The sequence below is a fragment of the Podarcis bocagei genome, assembly GCF_964188305.1.
Source record: "Podarcis bocagei genome assembly, chromosome: 11".
In the NCBI taxonomy this organism is placed as follows: Eukaryota; Metazoa; Chordata; class Lepidosauria; order Squamata; family Lacertidae; genus Podarcis; species Podarcis bocagei.
This window is the reverse complement of record NC_138136.1, coordinates 30,053,742-30,070,113: the sequence shown is the minus strand read 5'-3', so window position 1 is coordinate 30,070,113 and position 16,372 is coordinate 30,053,742. Positions and strand designations below refer to the sequence as shown.

Genomic DNA, 16,372 nt, shown 5'->3' with positions numbered 1-16,372 from the left:
GAGCGGCCCTCGCGCCGGGCAGACATCCGCAGCGTGGGGAGCCTGGCGCGCAAGGCGTCCGCCGCCCTGAAACAGAGCAGCCCTCGCGCCGGGCAGACATCCGCAGCGTGGGGAGCCCTGCAGGAGGTCCCGCAGGGCTCCCCGCGCTGCGGATAGCAGGCTGCCGCCCGGCGCGCAGGACGCGCTGAAGCAGAGCGCCCCGCGCTTCGGGCAGACATCGGCCAGCCCCACAAGCTCGGGGGACAGTGGGGAGCCGCAGCGCCGCCATGCCGCTGTTCCCCGACCTGGTGCGTCCTATGGGACGGAACGTCCTATGGGGTGAAAAATACGGTACTTTTGCTCTGTCAAGGCCTGAAGTAAACCCAGAAATTTGCTTAATCCCATCAAATTTTGACCTACATTTCAAGCACTGGCGTGGTTAGATTAAGAGAGAAACCATTGCTTTTGTCTTCACCAATTGATTGCTCTAGATCTTCTAAAAAGTGCACTCACTATTCTTTAATATGTGTCCTTTTGAATCATACTTGCCTAAGCAGCTTAGAAACTCATCAGCTGTTCCCTTTGGGTTCTTGTGCATCTTGCCCTAATCAAAGGAGGGGACACCATTCTTTTTTATTCATTTTGCGTCAAAAACTTGCCTTTCTATTGTGTCTGCACTTAAAAGTCCTTTCATTTAAAGCTTTCAAGCTTCTTAAACCCAAGAATCTGTACAAATTAAGTTTTGTGATCACAGCCATCTGCTTCCCTCTCCAAAATAGGCCCCTCTGCCTCACATGTGTTTCCTCTCTCTTCTGCATCATCTTGATCTTTGATATGTGCCCTCTTTGTTTGTGTATATTGTTTACAGAGAGTTTCTTAGCTCACTGATTGCCATATTGTTGGCCAATAAAATCATACTGGCTGGTAAGATGTGTTGGTAAAAACTGCAGCATCCTCAGTCTAGGTGGTTTCAGGTCAAGATGTGGAGCCATTTTTTCTGCAGCACAAAAGTCAATTGAGCTGAGTGTTTGGTGTGAGGAATGGGGAGGAGTGTATGCAAATATGTATTAGAATAGGGGTGGGGGGTGGGGGTGTAATTAAGTGAAAGAGGAATACAGTGGTATGCAGGCATGTGTATGTTTTGGTCCTGCCTGCTTTACTTTTGGTGCACCCACCACTATGTTTTATTGTTGCTTAAGAAACTTTTATATTGCTTTTTTGGGCAATCACCTCCCAAAATGGAAATATGTGCAACCCTTGCAGCGGGAGGAGGAGGTCAAAACACAGGCTTCGATAGCATGCCCAATACGAATATAAGCATGCACAATACTCACTTGAAAATCCCATTTCTGGGAGTCTAATCAAAGGCTTTAGCACCGTGGCAAATAAGACCTAGGACTTTGTCTCTAGTCACCACTATTTGCCCCAGTTTCTTAGAGTCCCTTCCCAATAAAGTTAGTTCAGGCACAAGGATCTGCCCCACAACTTCTGCTGTGTAGACAGATGTGAATAATGTATTCATCTTATTTGCAATCTCCTTTTACTCCCTTGTCATCCAGAGATCCAGCTGTATGCTGGTATGCTCCTTCCAACTTACTTTGTTGTCCCTATTTATATCTTTTTAGTGATGTGCACCTCACATTCTTTCTTTGCATTCCTTGTTGCTGCTTGCAATTCTTTTGCCAAAGTTTCTGCTCTTTTTTATTCTCCTTATTTGGAGCTTCTGTTTTCAGAAGGAAACCTTCGCTGTTAGCCCTCCTCGACCACACTGGAATCTTCTTGGCTGTGGTGGTACCTTTCCTGATATTGCATACACTTTCTAGCTGAGTCTCTGCTATTGTGCTTTTTAAGAACATCCCAATAGTCTGGAAATAGTTGAATATTTACAAATCCCCTCTGCTTATTTTAGGTGACTGTGGCAACTTAAATGGCTTTAAAAGAGAATTAGAAATTCATAGGAAAACAGGCTTTCAATGGTTACTAGGCACTATGACTATATGTTCCCTCCAGGAGTATGCCTCTGAATGCCAGTTGTTAAGAAACAGCAGTAGGAATGAGTCTTACTTGTGAGGCTTTGCATAGATATTTGTTGGGCCACTGTGGGAAACAGAACGCTGGACTAGATGAGCCTTGGGTCTCTTCCAACAAACCTCACTTTACATCCTTATGTGCCATTGCTTTTAACATTGTGTGTGTGCATGCAGCTTTGTTGTATTGCTGTCTTGAGGGCATCTGTTGGAGAATGCTCATAGCCTCATTGGTGACAAGAGGCACAGTTTTTGGCCAACTATGTTCACACACATTTGGCATTATTTTGCAATGCACATTTTATCTCCCCACTCTCCTGGTTGAATGTCTCCATGTTTTTCCATGTTAGCTGTCATGTAGCCCTGTTTAACAAACAAACAGAAAGTGCCAGATTTGAGCCTGGTTCCTGCCTGTTGTTCCATGATGTGCATAAAACAAATAAACGAGCAGTCTTTGTTCCCACAACAAGAGTACCCACCCTGGAGCAGGACTGCATCCCCATCTCCATTACCCAATTGCCACCATGTATCTATTGATTTCACAGCAACAATGCTGGATCAGAGCAAGAAGGAGTGAGAAACAAAGCTGTTTTTGTTGCTCCAAAAATATTGCCATCTGTACAAGCCCAAAGCTTGCCTGGTTTGAAAAACAAGCCCCAAACCTGATCATGACTCAGACATGATTCTGGGGGAGTATTTAGAAAGCAGCTTTCTCTGCTTGACTTGAGAGAGCCTTGTAGACAGCGAGCTGCTGCTGCTGAGAGGGAGGGAGGGGGGTCTGTTGTAATAGTCCCACCTCCTCCTAGTAGACTCTTAGGAAATAATGGTAAGAGGAGATCTAGAGCAGAGGTGGACAGAAAGTACATCAAAATCTGGTCCATCCAAGGCCTCTTTGCTCACTGTTGTGATAAATTCAAATCTTTGTTGCCCCACTCTTGGCTTACCTTCAAAGATGAGTGGGTTTAAACAAGAAACACATACTGCTTATTTTTCTTTCTAGAGAGTCCCTGGGGGCATCACCTTGCTGTTTCCTTTCATGGCAGTTATTTATTTTGACACCTTCTCTTGTTTTTGTTTTTAATGTACAGTATAATCATTTGAACTGTTGTCACTTGAGATTCTAGGGAAAATCTGCCACTCTGCATAGAATCTTCTCACAACACAAACCCTGTTCACATATGTTACACTGAACACATCTGCAAGTGTTTCTGTGAAAGAGTGTACACTTGTTGATTTTTACAGCTCAGCTCTTGAGTACACAAGTGCATACTGTACACTCATTGAACATCACGTGTGAATAACTGTATAGGTGTACAGCTCAACAATTGGGTACATAAATTGTACGTCATTGAATGCAACATATGAACACCATAAGGTGTTCCTTAACATATTTAAAGCAGTCTCATGTCATACTTGGAAGCTTACTCTACACTCCCCCCCCCCTTACTCCATTCTTTTCAGGGTCTTTATGTCTTCGTGGTTTATTTTATTCTGCACAACCAGCTCTGTTGCCCTGTGAAAGCAAGTTACACAGTTGAAATGAATGGGCATACAAGTCCAGGTTCTGCGTTCTTCACTCATGGTAGCGGCATGCCTCCAGCAGGAGCAGAGATCAGCAAATCTACTCAGAACCTAATTGCTGCTATGGAAGAGGTACTTGCATTACTTTACCTAAGCATACTAAGAAAAAATACACTGGGTGGAATGGAATCCAATGTAGTGCTATGCAAATCATCCAATCAATGCACAAATTTCTGCTTGCCCAACAAAACGTTCCCACTTGGCCACCCAAATCTGTTCAGGTAGTTCTAACAACCCTCTGGAGCAGATTTGTCGAGGGCATACAGAGCATGTAGCACATGTGGGTGGAGGAGGAAGAAAAGTGGGGATCGTTATTTTTTATTCTATTTACTTATAAAAAATATTTGTACGCCACTGTGTCATAAAGACAGATCAAAGCAGTTTGCAGCAATGGAAACACAGAACCTTACAATAAAAACCATGAGAAAGTTAAAAACAGACATCAAGTAACCATTGTGGAAAGACATATTCTTATTTTCCTGCATAGGCCTTGCAGAACAGAAGAGCTTTCAGCAGGCGTTTAAAAGTTGGCACAGAAAGTGTTTGATGATGCAACTCATTAGCAGAACACCACCCACTAAGTAAATGTATCAAGAAACCCTGAAATGCAAATATGAGCTTGTGTGACCTAGCAGATACAGTTTAGTGGCTCTCAGAAATCTGCGTTCAGTTCTGTGCCTCAGATTCATTGCATAGGCTTGAGAGATTTAGAAACTCTCTGTCTCAGTTCCCTACCTGAAGTTGGTGCAAGGGCACACATGTTGAAAATTGCAAAGCACTTTATTTGCAGTGGGATTCTTTACATGTTCAGAAGCAAGACCTGCTGAGTTTGATGAGTAAGTGGTAAGTGAATATAGGTAAGTGAATATAGGATTGCAGCCTCGTTTAAGCCCTAATTGGACACCTGAGCAACACATGCCAGAGATGTGTGTGTGGCAGTGTGTAAGGGTGCATGCGCTGGCCCCACTCCCAATGTCTTCTCCCCACTTGCACTTTTCTGAACTTCCCAACTCGAGAAAGAAGTTGTCACACCTTTATGTTCAACATGTGGAGCTTTCTCGTGGAAACATGGGTTGATGGGAGCAGGGGGTTGCATGTGCAACTGTGCTGCCTATTTATTTATTATCTAAAAGGTCTCCAAGCAACTGACATTTAAAAACATACTCATAAATACATTATACCATGAGGAGGGGGAAATCTAGTGAAGCATTAACATTTCATGCAACATGCAAAAATACAAACTCACCCCGCTGGCACAATAGCAGCGATAGAAAGCTTGGGCAGTACACTAATAATACTATACTTTTTTGCATATAATAATAAACATTTTTCATTATCAAAGATATCATACATCCACAAATACAGCACACTCACTTAATTTAGTAGTGGAGAAATTAATATACAGCACTGCACATCAAATACAGATTATAAGCTGTACATATAACATGACGGTAACCATGTCCAAAGTGAGCTTTATTTAAAGTTATATGTTTATGGAATGTTTTCATCAAAGAAAGGTTCTCAAAAAAGAAAGAAAGAAAGAAAGAAAGAAAGAAAGAAAGAAAGAAAGAAAGAAAGAAAGAAAGAAAGAAAGAAGAAAAAGTGGACTGGAACAATTTCATTGATTGATTGATTGATTGATTGCCCATCATTCATGCTAATGTCTCAGGACAGGTTACAGCATCAAAACACAATGTTGGAAACAATTTAAAGCAACTTACAACCATAAAATAGAATATAAATGAACACAGTACAAAAGGAAACTAATAGTACTACCCTTGACAACAGTAGTACAATAACTGGGCACACAGATTAGTGAAAGTCTGATGAAGCAGCAAGGATTTTTCTACTAGTCAGCTAAAAACTCCCGTGGAGCAGGCCTGTTGGATTTCTCCAGGGGCGATGGGAATTCCGTAATACTGGCGCCACCATTATCTTAGAGAGGATAAGGTCATGCTGACAGTGGTATCACCTGGAGCAATGACTCTGCTTGATCTTAACTTACAAGACATGAGAGAAGGAGAAACAGAAGAAGACACTCCCTAAGATAGCCTGAATGCAGGCCGTTTAGAGCTCTGACAGTCTACAGCAGCACCTTGAATTTAACTTGGAAAAGACACTGGCAAATTGTACAGGTTAAAAAATATATATGATGATATTGCCATGCACATGACTTCTAGCTCCAATTCTGCATTTCAAAGTTGTTTTTTCTGGAGAATTTTCAGAGCCAGTGCCACATTACAGTAGCCAATCAAAATGCCACTTTTTCTCAAAGACATTTTTTCTGATATTTCTCAGATTTCTTTTTCCATTCTAGAAAATAAAGCCCTCTGGGGGGGTAATATTATTTTGTATGTAGTGGCTGCTGCTACCTTCTGTAATGCCCCAGAATGTCCCTGGGTTTAGGGAATTTCTGAATGCAAAATGACAGCTGGGTTTCTTGCAGCAGCAAAAGAGAATCAGAGAGAGAGACACCTTAGGAAAAAGAGAAAGAAGTCAGCTCCACTACTGATTGAGAGTTCCACCTTCAAGAAACTATTGGAGAATTTCACTTACCCTCACAAGAAATGTGGTGAAAAGGTCCCTCCAATTTATCTGCTCACAGACTGGGTGGAGGATTTTGAAAGGCCATCTACCTGCAGCGAAGTGAAGAAGTTATTGCAGCATTATAACCAATGCAGCAACCCTCAATCTTAAGAAGCCAGCAGAATTTAGGCTAGCAGAATTTGCACTGGCATAAGTTACCCTTATTTCAAACTCCTTCCAGGAGCCTCTGGGAGGGGCTACTGAGCTGGCAGATGAGTGTGTGCTCACGTTTTCCGGCTTGGGCCCTAGATCACATAAGCAAGCTATACAGGATTTGGAATAGGTTTATGTCTGTCCTTGTCCTGTTCCTCCATGCTCCTGGAATACCCCCTTGGGGGGACATATTCTGGATTAAGTTAAACTCTGTTAATTTCTACCATCTGAGCCGGTGGAGCCACAGCTAAGCAGGGGGAGAAAGTAACACAGCCATCAGGCTGGCTGAGCCCTGGCTCATCTGGGAAAGCCCAAGATCCACGAAATCCAAACTCACCTTGGCACATCTTGGGTTTGGACTGCATTGTAATAAGTCCTTAGTCTCTAAAAATGGTCCCAGCTATTGAATTAGCTAAAGGTAAGGTAATGTGTTGCTGACATCATCCGTCAGCTGGGCGCCTAAAAGCAATGTTGGAATTCAGGAGCACTTCTTAATTGAAATTGCCATATAAAATGATGAATGTTCATTCTGCTTGCATCCTGACCTTCCTCAGCATGGAGTTTTATTGTCACAACCAATTTTGAGGGATAGTGGCTTGCTTAAACTGCTCAGCGTCAAACTACAAGTTACACAGCTGGCCTCTTGCCTATTTTTTTAAAAAAAAATTAAAAATTTAAAAGCAGGGATAAATAGGGGCAGAGGGTTAATCCTTTTCCTATGTTGTAAGCCCCATTGGAGGGTGTGTGTGTGTGTGGACAGGTACAAACCTGCATTTTTTCTGCAACAGGCAGTTCAATCAAAGATAATGTTTTGGTTGGCTTTGAGTTAGCTTCACATTTCAGCAGGGATTTGAACTTCAGATAGCCAAGTCCAAACCTAACTGCTGTTCAACACTGTCTGTCTAGTAGTATTAGTAGTAATAGTAGCTTGGACAAAAGTTGGGTTTCTTTTTCACTAAAACATTTATGCATACCTGGGCTTAGTGTGCTCAAGGCAGCTAGTAATAGTAAGCATACACACACAGAAAATTGTAAAGGGTGGAATTGAACATTTTGCTGTTCCAGAGGTTTCATATCAGCTTACCAGATGGAACAGTCTCTCCTCCACCTGTGAGCTGTGGATGGGGGTGGGCCTTCTCCTGACCCTCTCAAAACCAACTTGGGGGGGGCATGGTATCAGTGGGGAGGAAAGTAAGAAATCCCCATTTCAGAAGCCCCTGCACAGGACTTCTGCTGATAGGGTTTGTTAGTGATCCTGTCCAAAGTATTTTAAATGACCATAGTCCATTAAAAACCACTAAAATATCAGAGAGGAAATAAAAATTGCAATCTATCAAAAATCATTTAGTTAGCTTCATTTTAAAAATAAAACAACTTCAGTAAGGCCACAACCATTAATGACCTAAAAATCATCCTTAAAAGGAATGTTTTAATTATCCAATGTAAGTTCCCTATCCCTGCTCTAGTCATATCACTAGAAGATTGAGGGACGCCTGCAAATTATAATGCAGAGAGTAATCCTCTGCCTCTTTCTCAATGTTTCCCAAAGATGCCTGCAGACTGGGAGAGGGCATCTCTAAGGCCAGGCAGCCAGGCCAGTGCTGCCTTTAAACAGAGCCCACAGAATGGCAGTGCCTACGCAACTCCGGGAGGGTTTAGCAGCGGCTCCTTAGTGGCTGATGAAGAATCACAAGAGTTCGATGATCTAATATTTGCTTTAAAAGCAGGTAAGTGCAATCTCTCTTCTTTTCAGAAGCCCACATGTTATGCTTTGGAATGCAACTGGTTTTTCTAAAGATCAAGTGTGCTCTTTGCTAATGCATTATGTCTGGCAAATCAAATTGTAGTGGGGAAAAATGTTTTAGCACAAATGCTTATTTTCTGTGCTAAAGTTAATATGCAGATTATTTTAAAGACCTTAAAAACAAATTGAATGAAAAAGCATTAAGCTTTTTTGTTTTCATTCTACAAGAGTCAGGACACTAAGCTAGTCTGGAATGTTTAATGGATTTTCTCAAGTGCTCAAGGTAAACTTTAGCATGTGTGAAATAACTTGTGTTCTTAAGGCAATGGTTCTTATAGCAGTGCCCCCAAATTTCCTGCACTAATGCCCTCAGGTTCATTGTTGTTTGCATTTGTGTGGAAGAAGTTATACAGGAACCAAAACACCATCAAGGGGAATAAATATTTGAAGCAGAAGATCAATCATGTGGGCCAATTCCGGACAGACAGTTCAAAGCTTACAGGATCTAGGCAGCTCCTACAAAAAGTGAGAGGAGCAGTTAAGAAGCATGAGGTCACAGCTGAAGGAGGCCATGAAACAGTCCAAGTCAGTTAAATCTTAGTGGGATCCAAAAGTGATGCACAGGGGGTGGCTACAGGCAGGAAGAGAAAGAGAGAGAGGATGGACCAGGAGCAGTCAGAATGAGTGAGAGTGACACCAAGGAAGGAGGTGGTGGGGCTGCTTGGATACCCAGGAGGCACATAGACTGCTAAAGAAGACCTCACAATTGCTTGCCATTGATTCAAGTCATGCCAACTCCAAAAGGGCTGTTGTGAATGTGATTGTGGCAATTTCATTTAGCACGGTACTTCCAGTTTGCACATTACCTTCTCCACCTGAATGTAGGCAAGAGCAAATACGTGTATGTATAGGTCAGTCAGTCATATCAGCTAAAAATCATTGTTGGTCCCAAAGTGTTCACATCTGAGGAGGAGGAGTCCTGCTCAACACCTTGTCAAGGGCACCTACAAGGAGGTGCTAGTAGACCCTCAAAAATTAAAAGAAAAGCAGTTTCTATACTGCCTATTGAATAAGCTGGGATTAAGACATGCGTACAAAAGCTTTATTCCTATGTGACTCACGTACAGTGGACCCTCAGGTTACTTTACCTTTGGGTGACGTAACTTTCGGGTTGCGAACATTGCAAACCCGGAAGTGTATACTTCTGGGTTTTGCCGCGCGCACATGCACAGAAGCCCTCTATCGCGCTGCATGCATGCGCAGAAGTGGCACCTCATGTTGTGGACTTTTTGGGATATGTATGGATCCCTGGAACAAATTAAGTTCGTATCCGGAGGGTCAACTGTATAGGACAATGCTGCATTGAACCAGGAGCAGGACTGCACTTTTAGGCCTGCCTGCAACTTCATCCCACAACTGAATGTGGCTTGTGGTTGTCAGTAAAGAAACCCCAATGTGCAAGCTCCTGCTCATGAGTAAGGGACTCCACATGATTGGGATGTCAGAGTCAACTAAAAGTACAGCCCAACTCTTGATTCCATGGTACACCCCCCAACACACAAGTGATATATGAATAAGGCTAGAGAATGCATGTGATGCTAGTAACTTATAAATGATGTTGGGCACAACATGAAAGATGTGGAAAGAGCAAGGTGAGATCTAATGCTGAATAGCCAGAGTATATTGAGTATTGGAATTAGCTTATTGATCCATTCAGGCAGCAGTTGCCACTGCAGGCACCTTGTTGGGTCTGCTAATGAAGCACTCTCCCTATTTATATTTATATGTGTGTGTTATTGGTTATATGTGTGTGTGTGTGTGTGTGTTATTGGTTATTACAAATAACATGAAACAATACAAATAATGGATATTAGTCACCAGGTACAATGCAAAATACAGTCGTGATATGTATAAGACATGATATGTATAAGATATGTATAAGACAAAAAATAATAGCAGCCGAAAAGATGTATGAGTTCCATCTAGGTCCCTCCGTGTTATAGTTAATAAAAGAAATAAATATAAATCAATTATTATTTCTCCAGTCTTCACTCTACAGCTTTATGTAAGTTTATCAGTCAAAGTCAAGTTCTATGCCCTGTCATACCACTGGTGGACGGTACATCAGCCCGCGTCTTTCCAATGTAAGCCCAGCTCCATGCATGCTGCCACAAGGAGGTGTTTTGTCAGATTCTTACAAGGGAGATCCTTGTTGCACCTTCTAAATAAGGATTTATTTCAATGTCTCTGTGAAGGAGATCACTAAGGATTATAATAACTACATTCCAAAATGTCTGTGCTTCTGGAATCTCCCACCAGAGAGGGAACCATGCACCAAGATTTTGACATCTTCTTCAACAAATGGGTGATAAGGAATTATTAATATAATGAGGTCTTACAGATGTCCAGTGCCATTGATGCACAGATTTTAACACGGATTCCTTCATTTTAATGGATATAGGCTTAAAGGGGGATGCACGTCACAAAGCTGTCCATTCTCCATCAGAAATAAAATGGTTATCACACAGAAAAAAGAAAGAGAAAAATAGTCCCCTGAATATCAGCTTCTCACAGTTGTTTGAGCCCTCCCTAAATTGATAATCTAATAAGATTGTGTAGATCTCTGCAACCACCTCTTTCATACTCCTTGAGCTGGTCTCACAAACTTTTTCAAGTGAGGGACCATGATAAACTCAGTGCATTTTTGATTAGCACTCAAGTTCAAAGCAGGAAGCAAAGTAAGCTTCCGATCCCAGAGTTTCCGTTTTGGTACTGCAAGATGGGCAGAGCTGATAAAGAAACTGGACTAACAAAATTAGCAAGGGAATATGAAGCACAAACCTCATAATTATTGTTGGAAACACGCAGGCCAAGGAATCTACTTTCCCCAGTATTAAATCATGAAATAGCCCTGTGAGGACTAATGTGCTTTAATCTGATAACAAATTGGTCGCATTGAACTCTTAGCCTTCTGTAATAGTTTTCTTAGCAGCTGTGCATTGAAATATTTTAGGTTGGTGCTTCGCTGTTTGATGACCTGTTTGTGTTCCAACACAATGTTGTTACTATTATTTTTAAGAACTAGTTTTTAAATATTGGGATTTAAAAAATACATAAAATAAAGGGACACCCTAAACATGTTAAAGGTTCAGATCCTGCAGATGTAGCAATTGCAGTATGATATTTAAGCACATCATAAGCATGCTTAGCACTGTGGTATAAAATGAGCCATACCAGGCTATTCCATTTGGCCTTGGGCTGTGCTTTTTGGTGGTGGCTAGCAGCAGTTAATTCTGGAAATTTCATAGTAGGACACTTCAGAAACACCCTGTGTATAAAGGAAGTTACTTTTTAATAAACTTCAATCAGGAGTTCAACTATGGTTCTACATAAAGTTCCTATACTTTTCTTTAACAGATTATCTGGCAGCTCTGGGTCCCTCAAACTGTGTAAGCCTTCTTGTCAAAACAGCCTTTTACTGCAGTAGATGTTCTTTGTCATCTTACTGAAATGCCTTTTCCTTCTTGACTCCAAAAGCAGCTAGCTATAGCATATTAGTCCCACTGTGACCTTTTCTGTAGCCTTATTTTAGATACCAATTCATTTCATTTCTCTGAACTGAGCTCTTCCATTTAAAAAGAAAGTGAAAAGGCAGCATCTGAGAGGCAAAAATGCCATGGAATCTGAGGTCAACAGGCTTCTGGAGCACCCCAAAATATAACTTTACAGAAATGGTGGTTATTTACAAGAAGGCTTGATTTAAGAGTTGCCTTTCTCCAAGATGTCTGAACACTCCACTGTTTTCTACCCCAGAGAGCACAATCCCCTCATCTTATGATCCTGCATATACGTCTGGGTGTTTCCCCAAGTTACAGGGAACCAGGCAGAGGGCCTTCTCAGTAGTGGCGCCCTCCCTGTGGAATGCCCCCCCACCAGATGTTAAAGAGAACAACAACTACCAGACTTTTAGAAGACATCTGAAGGCAGCCCTGTTTAGGGAAGCTTTTAATGTTTGATGTATTATAGTATTTTAATATTTTTTTGGGAAGCTGCCCAGAGTGGCTGGGGAATGGGCAGGGTATAAATAATAAATAATAATTTATTATTATTATTATTATTATTATTATTATTATTATTATTATTATTATTACCTCTATAAAACTTTTTCATCTATCTTGTTTCAAGGCTCATCGTTTTCCTCCAACTGATTCCATGTAGTGGCTTAGTCATAGAATCATAGAATTGTAGAGTTGGAAGGGAGCCTAAAAGGTCACCTAGTGTAACCCCCTGCAATGCAGGAATCACAGCCAAAGTATCCTTGACAGATGGCCACCCGACCTGTTTAAAAACCTCCACCGAAGAAGAGTCCACCACCTTCTGATGGAGTCCATTCCACTGTTGCCCTCAGAAAGTTCTTCCTAAGGTTTAGTCAGAATCGCCCTTCTTGTCATTTGAAGGTTGGTTCAAGTTATCCCCTCTGGAGCAGCACAGTTGTATCTGCTTTTGGAAACCAGCCATTCACTCTCTCAGAGCCTCTTCATCACCTCCCATGTCTCCTCTGCTCCTAAAATATTTTTCTTTGAAGAGTCACTTGGTCATTCCTGGAGAAAAAAGGAGAGATGAGTATTGCTGGGCAGCAGAAAGACCTGTTTGGAATGAAATCCCTGCAAGTCTCCCATCTGATTTGCATTTCACAAATTGTTTTCTAAATGAAAACCTGGTAACACTTGGTATCCTGAAAGCATCACATTGGCAGACTCAGCGAGCCAGATTTATTGCAAGGACTACACCTTTGAAGACAGTGGATTTGCAGCAGGAATGATGCTGCCCAGTCCATCGTACCTCTGTAGCCCTTGGTCATTTGTAACTGGTTTTGCTGGAAAGTAATGCCTGGCATTAATCTCTTTTAGCATTACCATGTTTAATTATGCTTGCACACACTTCTGAATAAATATGGATTGCAAGTCTTGAAATGCCCAGATAGGGGTTGGGCAATTTTTTAAAAGCTGTATTTGCTTTTCCTGACACCAGAGCACAGAGTGTTCACCTAGGCAGCAGTAATCTGTCTGTGCCACTTGCAGAAGAAACAGTGAAGAGAGGAAGCCGAGTTGTTCCACCTGCTTTTGGTTGTTGTCATTCATGAAGAATTCAAGCGCTGTTGAAGCTGCGTCCACCATCATCCTAATGGGTCTTGCCCTCCCTGTAGAGAAACTTCCTAGAGGCATGAACCTAGCAAACCAATCCTCATCTTGATGTAATGCTGGTGGAAGGAATCCTTCAGCTACTGCTAGCCTGGGCCAAGCTTTGTCAAGAAATGTTATTGCCATCTGGGAAATCCCTATTGGCATTGTTCACACACTGAGGTCCTGTTCTTCATTCAGGTGTTTTCCTTGCAGGAACAAAAGTCCATTAGGGCAGAGAGGGTGAGGAGTTTTGGACGAAGCAGTACGAACAACTGGAGGAACTTAAACCCCTTTCACATTGGGAGGGTTGCCTGCACATTATGCGTGACCTGCCCTTTAAAGGCTAGAGGGCTCCAAGAAGATTCAGCAAGAGGGAGGAACAAAGATCCCAGGCTGCACAAGGAAATAAACAGAAGAGTGCTGTTTTTCCACCTCAAAATCAAACCCTTAAACAAAAATAATATTTGCCAAGCTAGGAGAAGCAGTGGAATTTCCCTTGTAGGATTTTCTGGGCTACTAACACCTTGCAACAAGAGAAACTAGTGAGAGGATTTTCCACCACAAACATGTATTATTTTCATCTTTGCTTATCTGTTAAGGAACCCTGGGAATTGAAGTCTTGCAAAGGGGTTATGGCCCTAACAAACAGTTTTGAAATATCTTCACAAAGCTGCAGTCCACAGGGCTCTTAGTGGCAAGCCATGCTAGTTAATCCAGTTATAAACTAGTTTAAATTTATACTTCAATCAAGCACCGTTTTAGGATTCTGTCACTTCACCTCTGTTTTGTGTTTTCAAGGACATGGGTATTCTGTTTGTGTACATTCACATACACCATCAGCACAAGTCCTAAAAACTTCACAGAGGCAATACTGCAGCTGTACAGAGTTATATATGCAAGGCCAAAGAACTTTCTGCTATCTATAATTGCAGTTTATACAAACAAAAATCCAAGGAGAGGGAGGGATGGGGAAGAAGGAAAGAAAAGACTGCAAGGGTACACAAGAAGCATTTAATTTATTAATGGCCCACAGTGTTTTGAGTTGACGGGACCTTCAGAAACCACTGAATTCATCTCATCAGTGGTCAGCATAAGATTCTTGCCTGCCACAGCAGCAAACCATATATATTGCTTTAGCCAGTGGTGGACTTGGGTATTATGGTGCCCTGTGCAAGGCCAACATTTGGTGCCCCTCCCCCTGTCCTCACACTGCTTTCCCAAAGGCAGGCAAGGATGCACCCGGCTTTGAGAAAGAGGTGCAAGGGCTCTGTCAGGGACCAAGAGCCCTGTCACCTTCTTCCCACAGCTGGGAAAGTGCTAAAAAGGCTTGGGAAGGAGACAGGACGACTCTGGGACTCCGTCAGAGCCTGATCTACCTTCCCAAAGCCCAGAGCCTTGCTTTGATTGGGCACCCCTTCAGCTCAGCACCCAGAGCATGCACATTGCTTGCACAGCCCTAAATCTGCCCCTGCTTTAGCTGACCCTGGAGGAGCTGGGATGCACATGTTGAAATATACAAGACAGAAATACGCTGGGCTGTAAATTGTTTCTAGCACAGCTTTGAGGTCTCTTCTTTCTTTTGCACAAAAATTCAGACCAAGAGAAGCTATATTTGTAGCAGAATAATAAAAGAACAGAGCAGGTTTGCTCTCTGCTGGATATACTGCCCTTTTTTAATGTCCGAGCCTCCCAAATGTTATCATCCTTTCTCTTCCTTTCAGGTGCAGGCCTCAACATCAGTGACACCGAGTCCTGCCCCGGCAGCCAGGACGGAGGCACGATGGTTAGTTCCCAGATTGTAGAGCTTAGAAGAATACCCATAGCGGACACTCATCTCTAGTTCCTACGTCATTTTTATTATTCCAATCTCCATGTTTTTGTAACTATTTTTTTTTCTTTTGCACTAAACCAACAAACCAACAGACCCAACTGCTACACAGCTGTGTACTAGAATGCTGTGAATTATAAATGGACAATTAACAGAAATGATTTTCGTGGTTGTGTGTAAAAGGGAGGGCTGTAAATTTTTACAGGGGCTGAGCTCCTGGCTTGGGTTTGAACCCATTAATTTAGATGCACATATTCCATCAAGTGTAGCCTAATTTTTTTTAAAAAAACTAACCTGTATGTGCATGGGTGTTCTAATAAAAATCAATAGAGTCCATTTGATAGAGACATGTGTGTGTGGCTGATCAGTCTACCAAAGTTATTGCATTTGTAGAGCCGCTGATTATTTTAATGCCATGGATTCTTTTTTGGGTATGTTCTGCTTTACTTTTTTCTACCCTACAAGAGTATTATTCTCCTCCCAAGGGAGGTAAAACATAATCTTACCCTGAAGAATCTGCCTGCAGATTATTAGAAAACACCTTTCTGTTGCCAGCCTGGCACTCACCAGTAATATCCCCTGCAGTGTCTGCAAAAGGTCTGAGTAATTATCACTTAAAAATCCACAATGCATTTGTATTTTCACTCAATTGGCATTCTGTACACTTAAACATGCCCACATTTCTTTGGATGCCAGGACTGGACACCCTCCCTTCCATTCCAGAGAACTTCTTCCTGTGAGTAGTTACTATAGTGGCAGATGCAGGTGCCTTTTTCCATTGATGGCTGGACATGCCTGCACCATTGTATGTTCCTGGCTCTTTTTCTGATCCTTTTTAGATGTGGCAGCCACTTTGTGTTATACCACATCCTCTACAGCCACCATTCTGTTACTCTATGCCCTCACAGCCACTATTTTCTGATTGGTACCCACAGCACTTTCTGCAAATTCCACATTGTCCACTGGCCCCAAAAAGTTGGCAACCCCCTGATGTATGGGCTGTTTTCTTTTACTTGTTTTCTTTTAATTATTGTTTAACATCAGAGTTTTCAGGTATGACTCAGTTCAGCTTTGAATAGCTTGCAACTGAGAAGAATACAGAGCCCATTTCAAGCAATTCTAGAGATAACACACACACCTAGGGGGAGGGCAACATACCTGACCCCCTCGACCAATCCATATTCATTATGGCTGAGAGCCTCTTTCAAGTATTCTTTTCAGATTCTCTAACGAACATAAATAGATCAGGGTTGGAGCTTGCCGCACCATCACCCAACATGCATTCATTATT

The 16,372-nt window shown here is 42.1% G+C and overlaps 1 protein-coding gene across 3 annotated transcripts in view; it reads left to right on the top strand.

Moving 5' to 3' along the window:
• The window catches only part of ADGRV1 (adhesion G protein-coupled receptor V1), a 246,448-nt gene extending 231,020 nt beyond the window's left edge, over positions 1-15,428 (top strand). For 2 of the 3 annotated variants that reach the window (XM_081212310.1, XM_081212311.1), the window contains 3 exons: positions 3,468-3,659; positions 7,876-8,053; positions 14,975-15,428. In XM_081212310.1, the coding sequence (XP_081068436.1) occupies positions 3,468-3,659; positions 7,876-8,053; positions 14,975-15,093 (489 nt within the window). In that variant the 3' untranslated portion in view covers positions 15,094-15,428. Of the gene's footprint in view, positions 1-3,467; positions 3,660-7,875; positions 8,054-14,974 lie in introns of those variants that run through there. The other variant, XM_081212312.1, reaches the window with a different exon arrangement.
• The last annotated feature ends 944 nt before the right edge of the window (positions 15,429-16,372 follow it).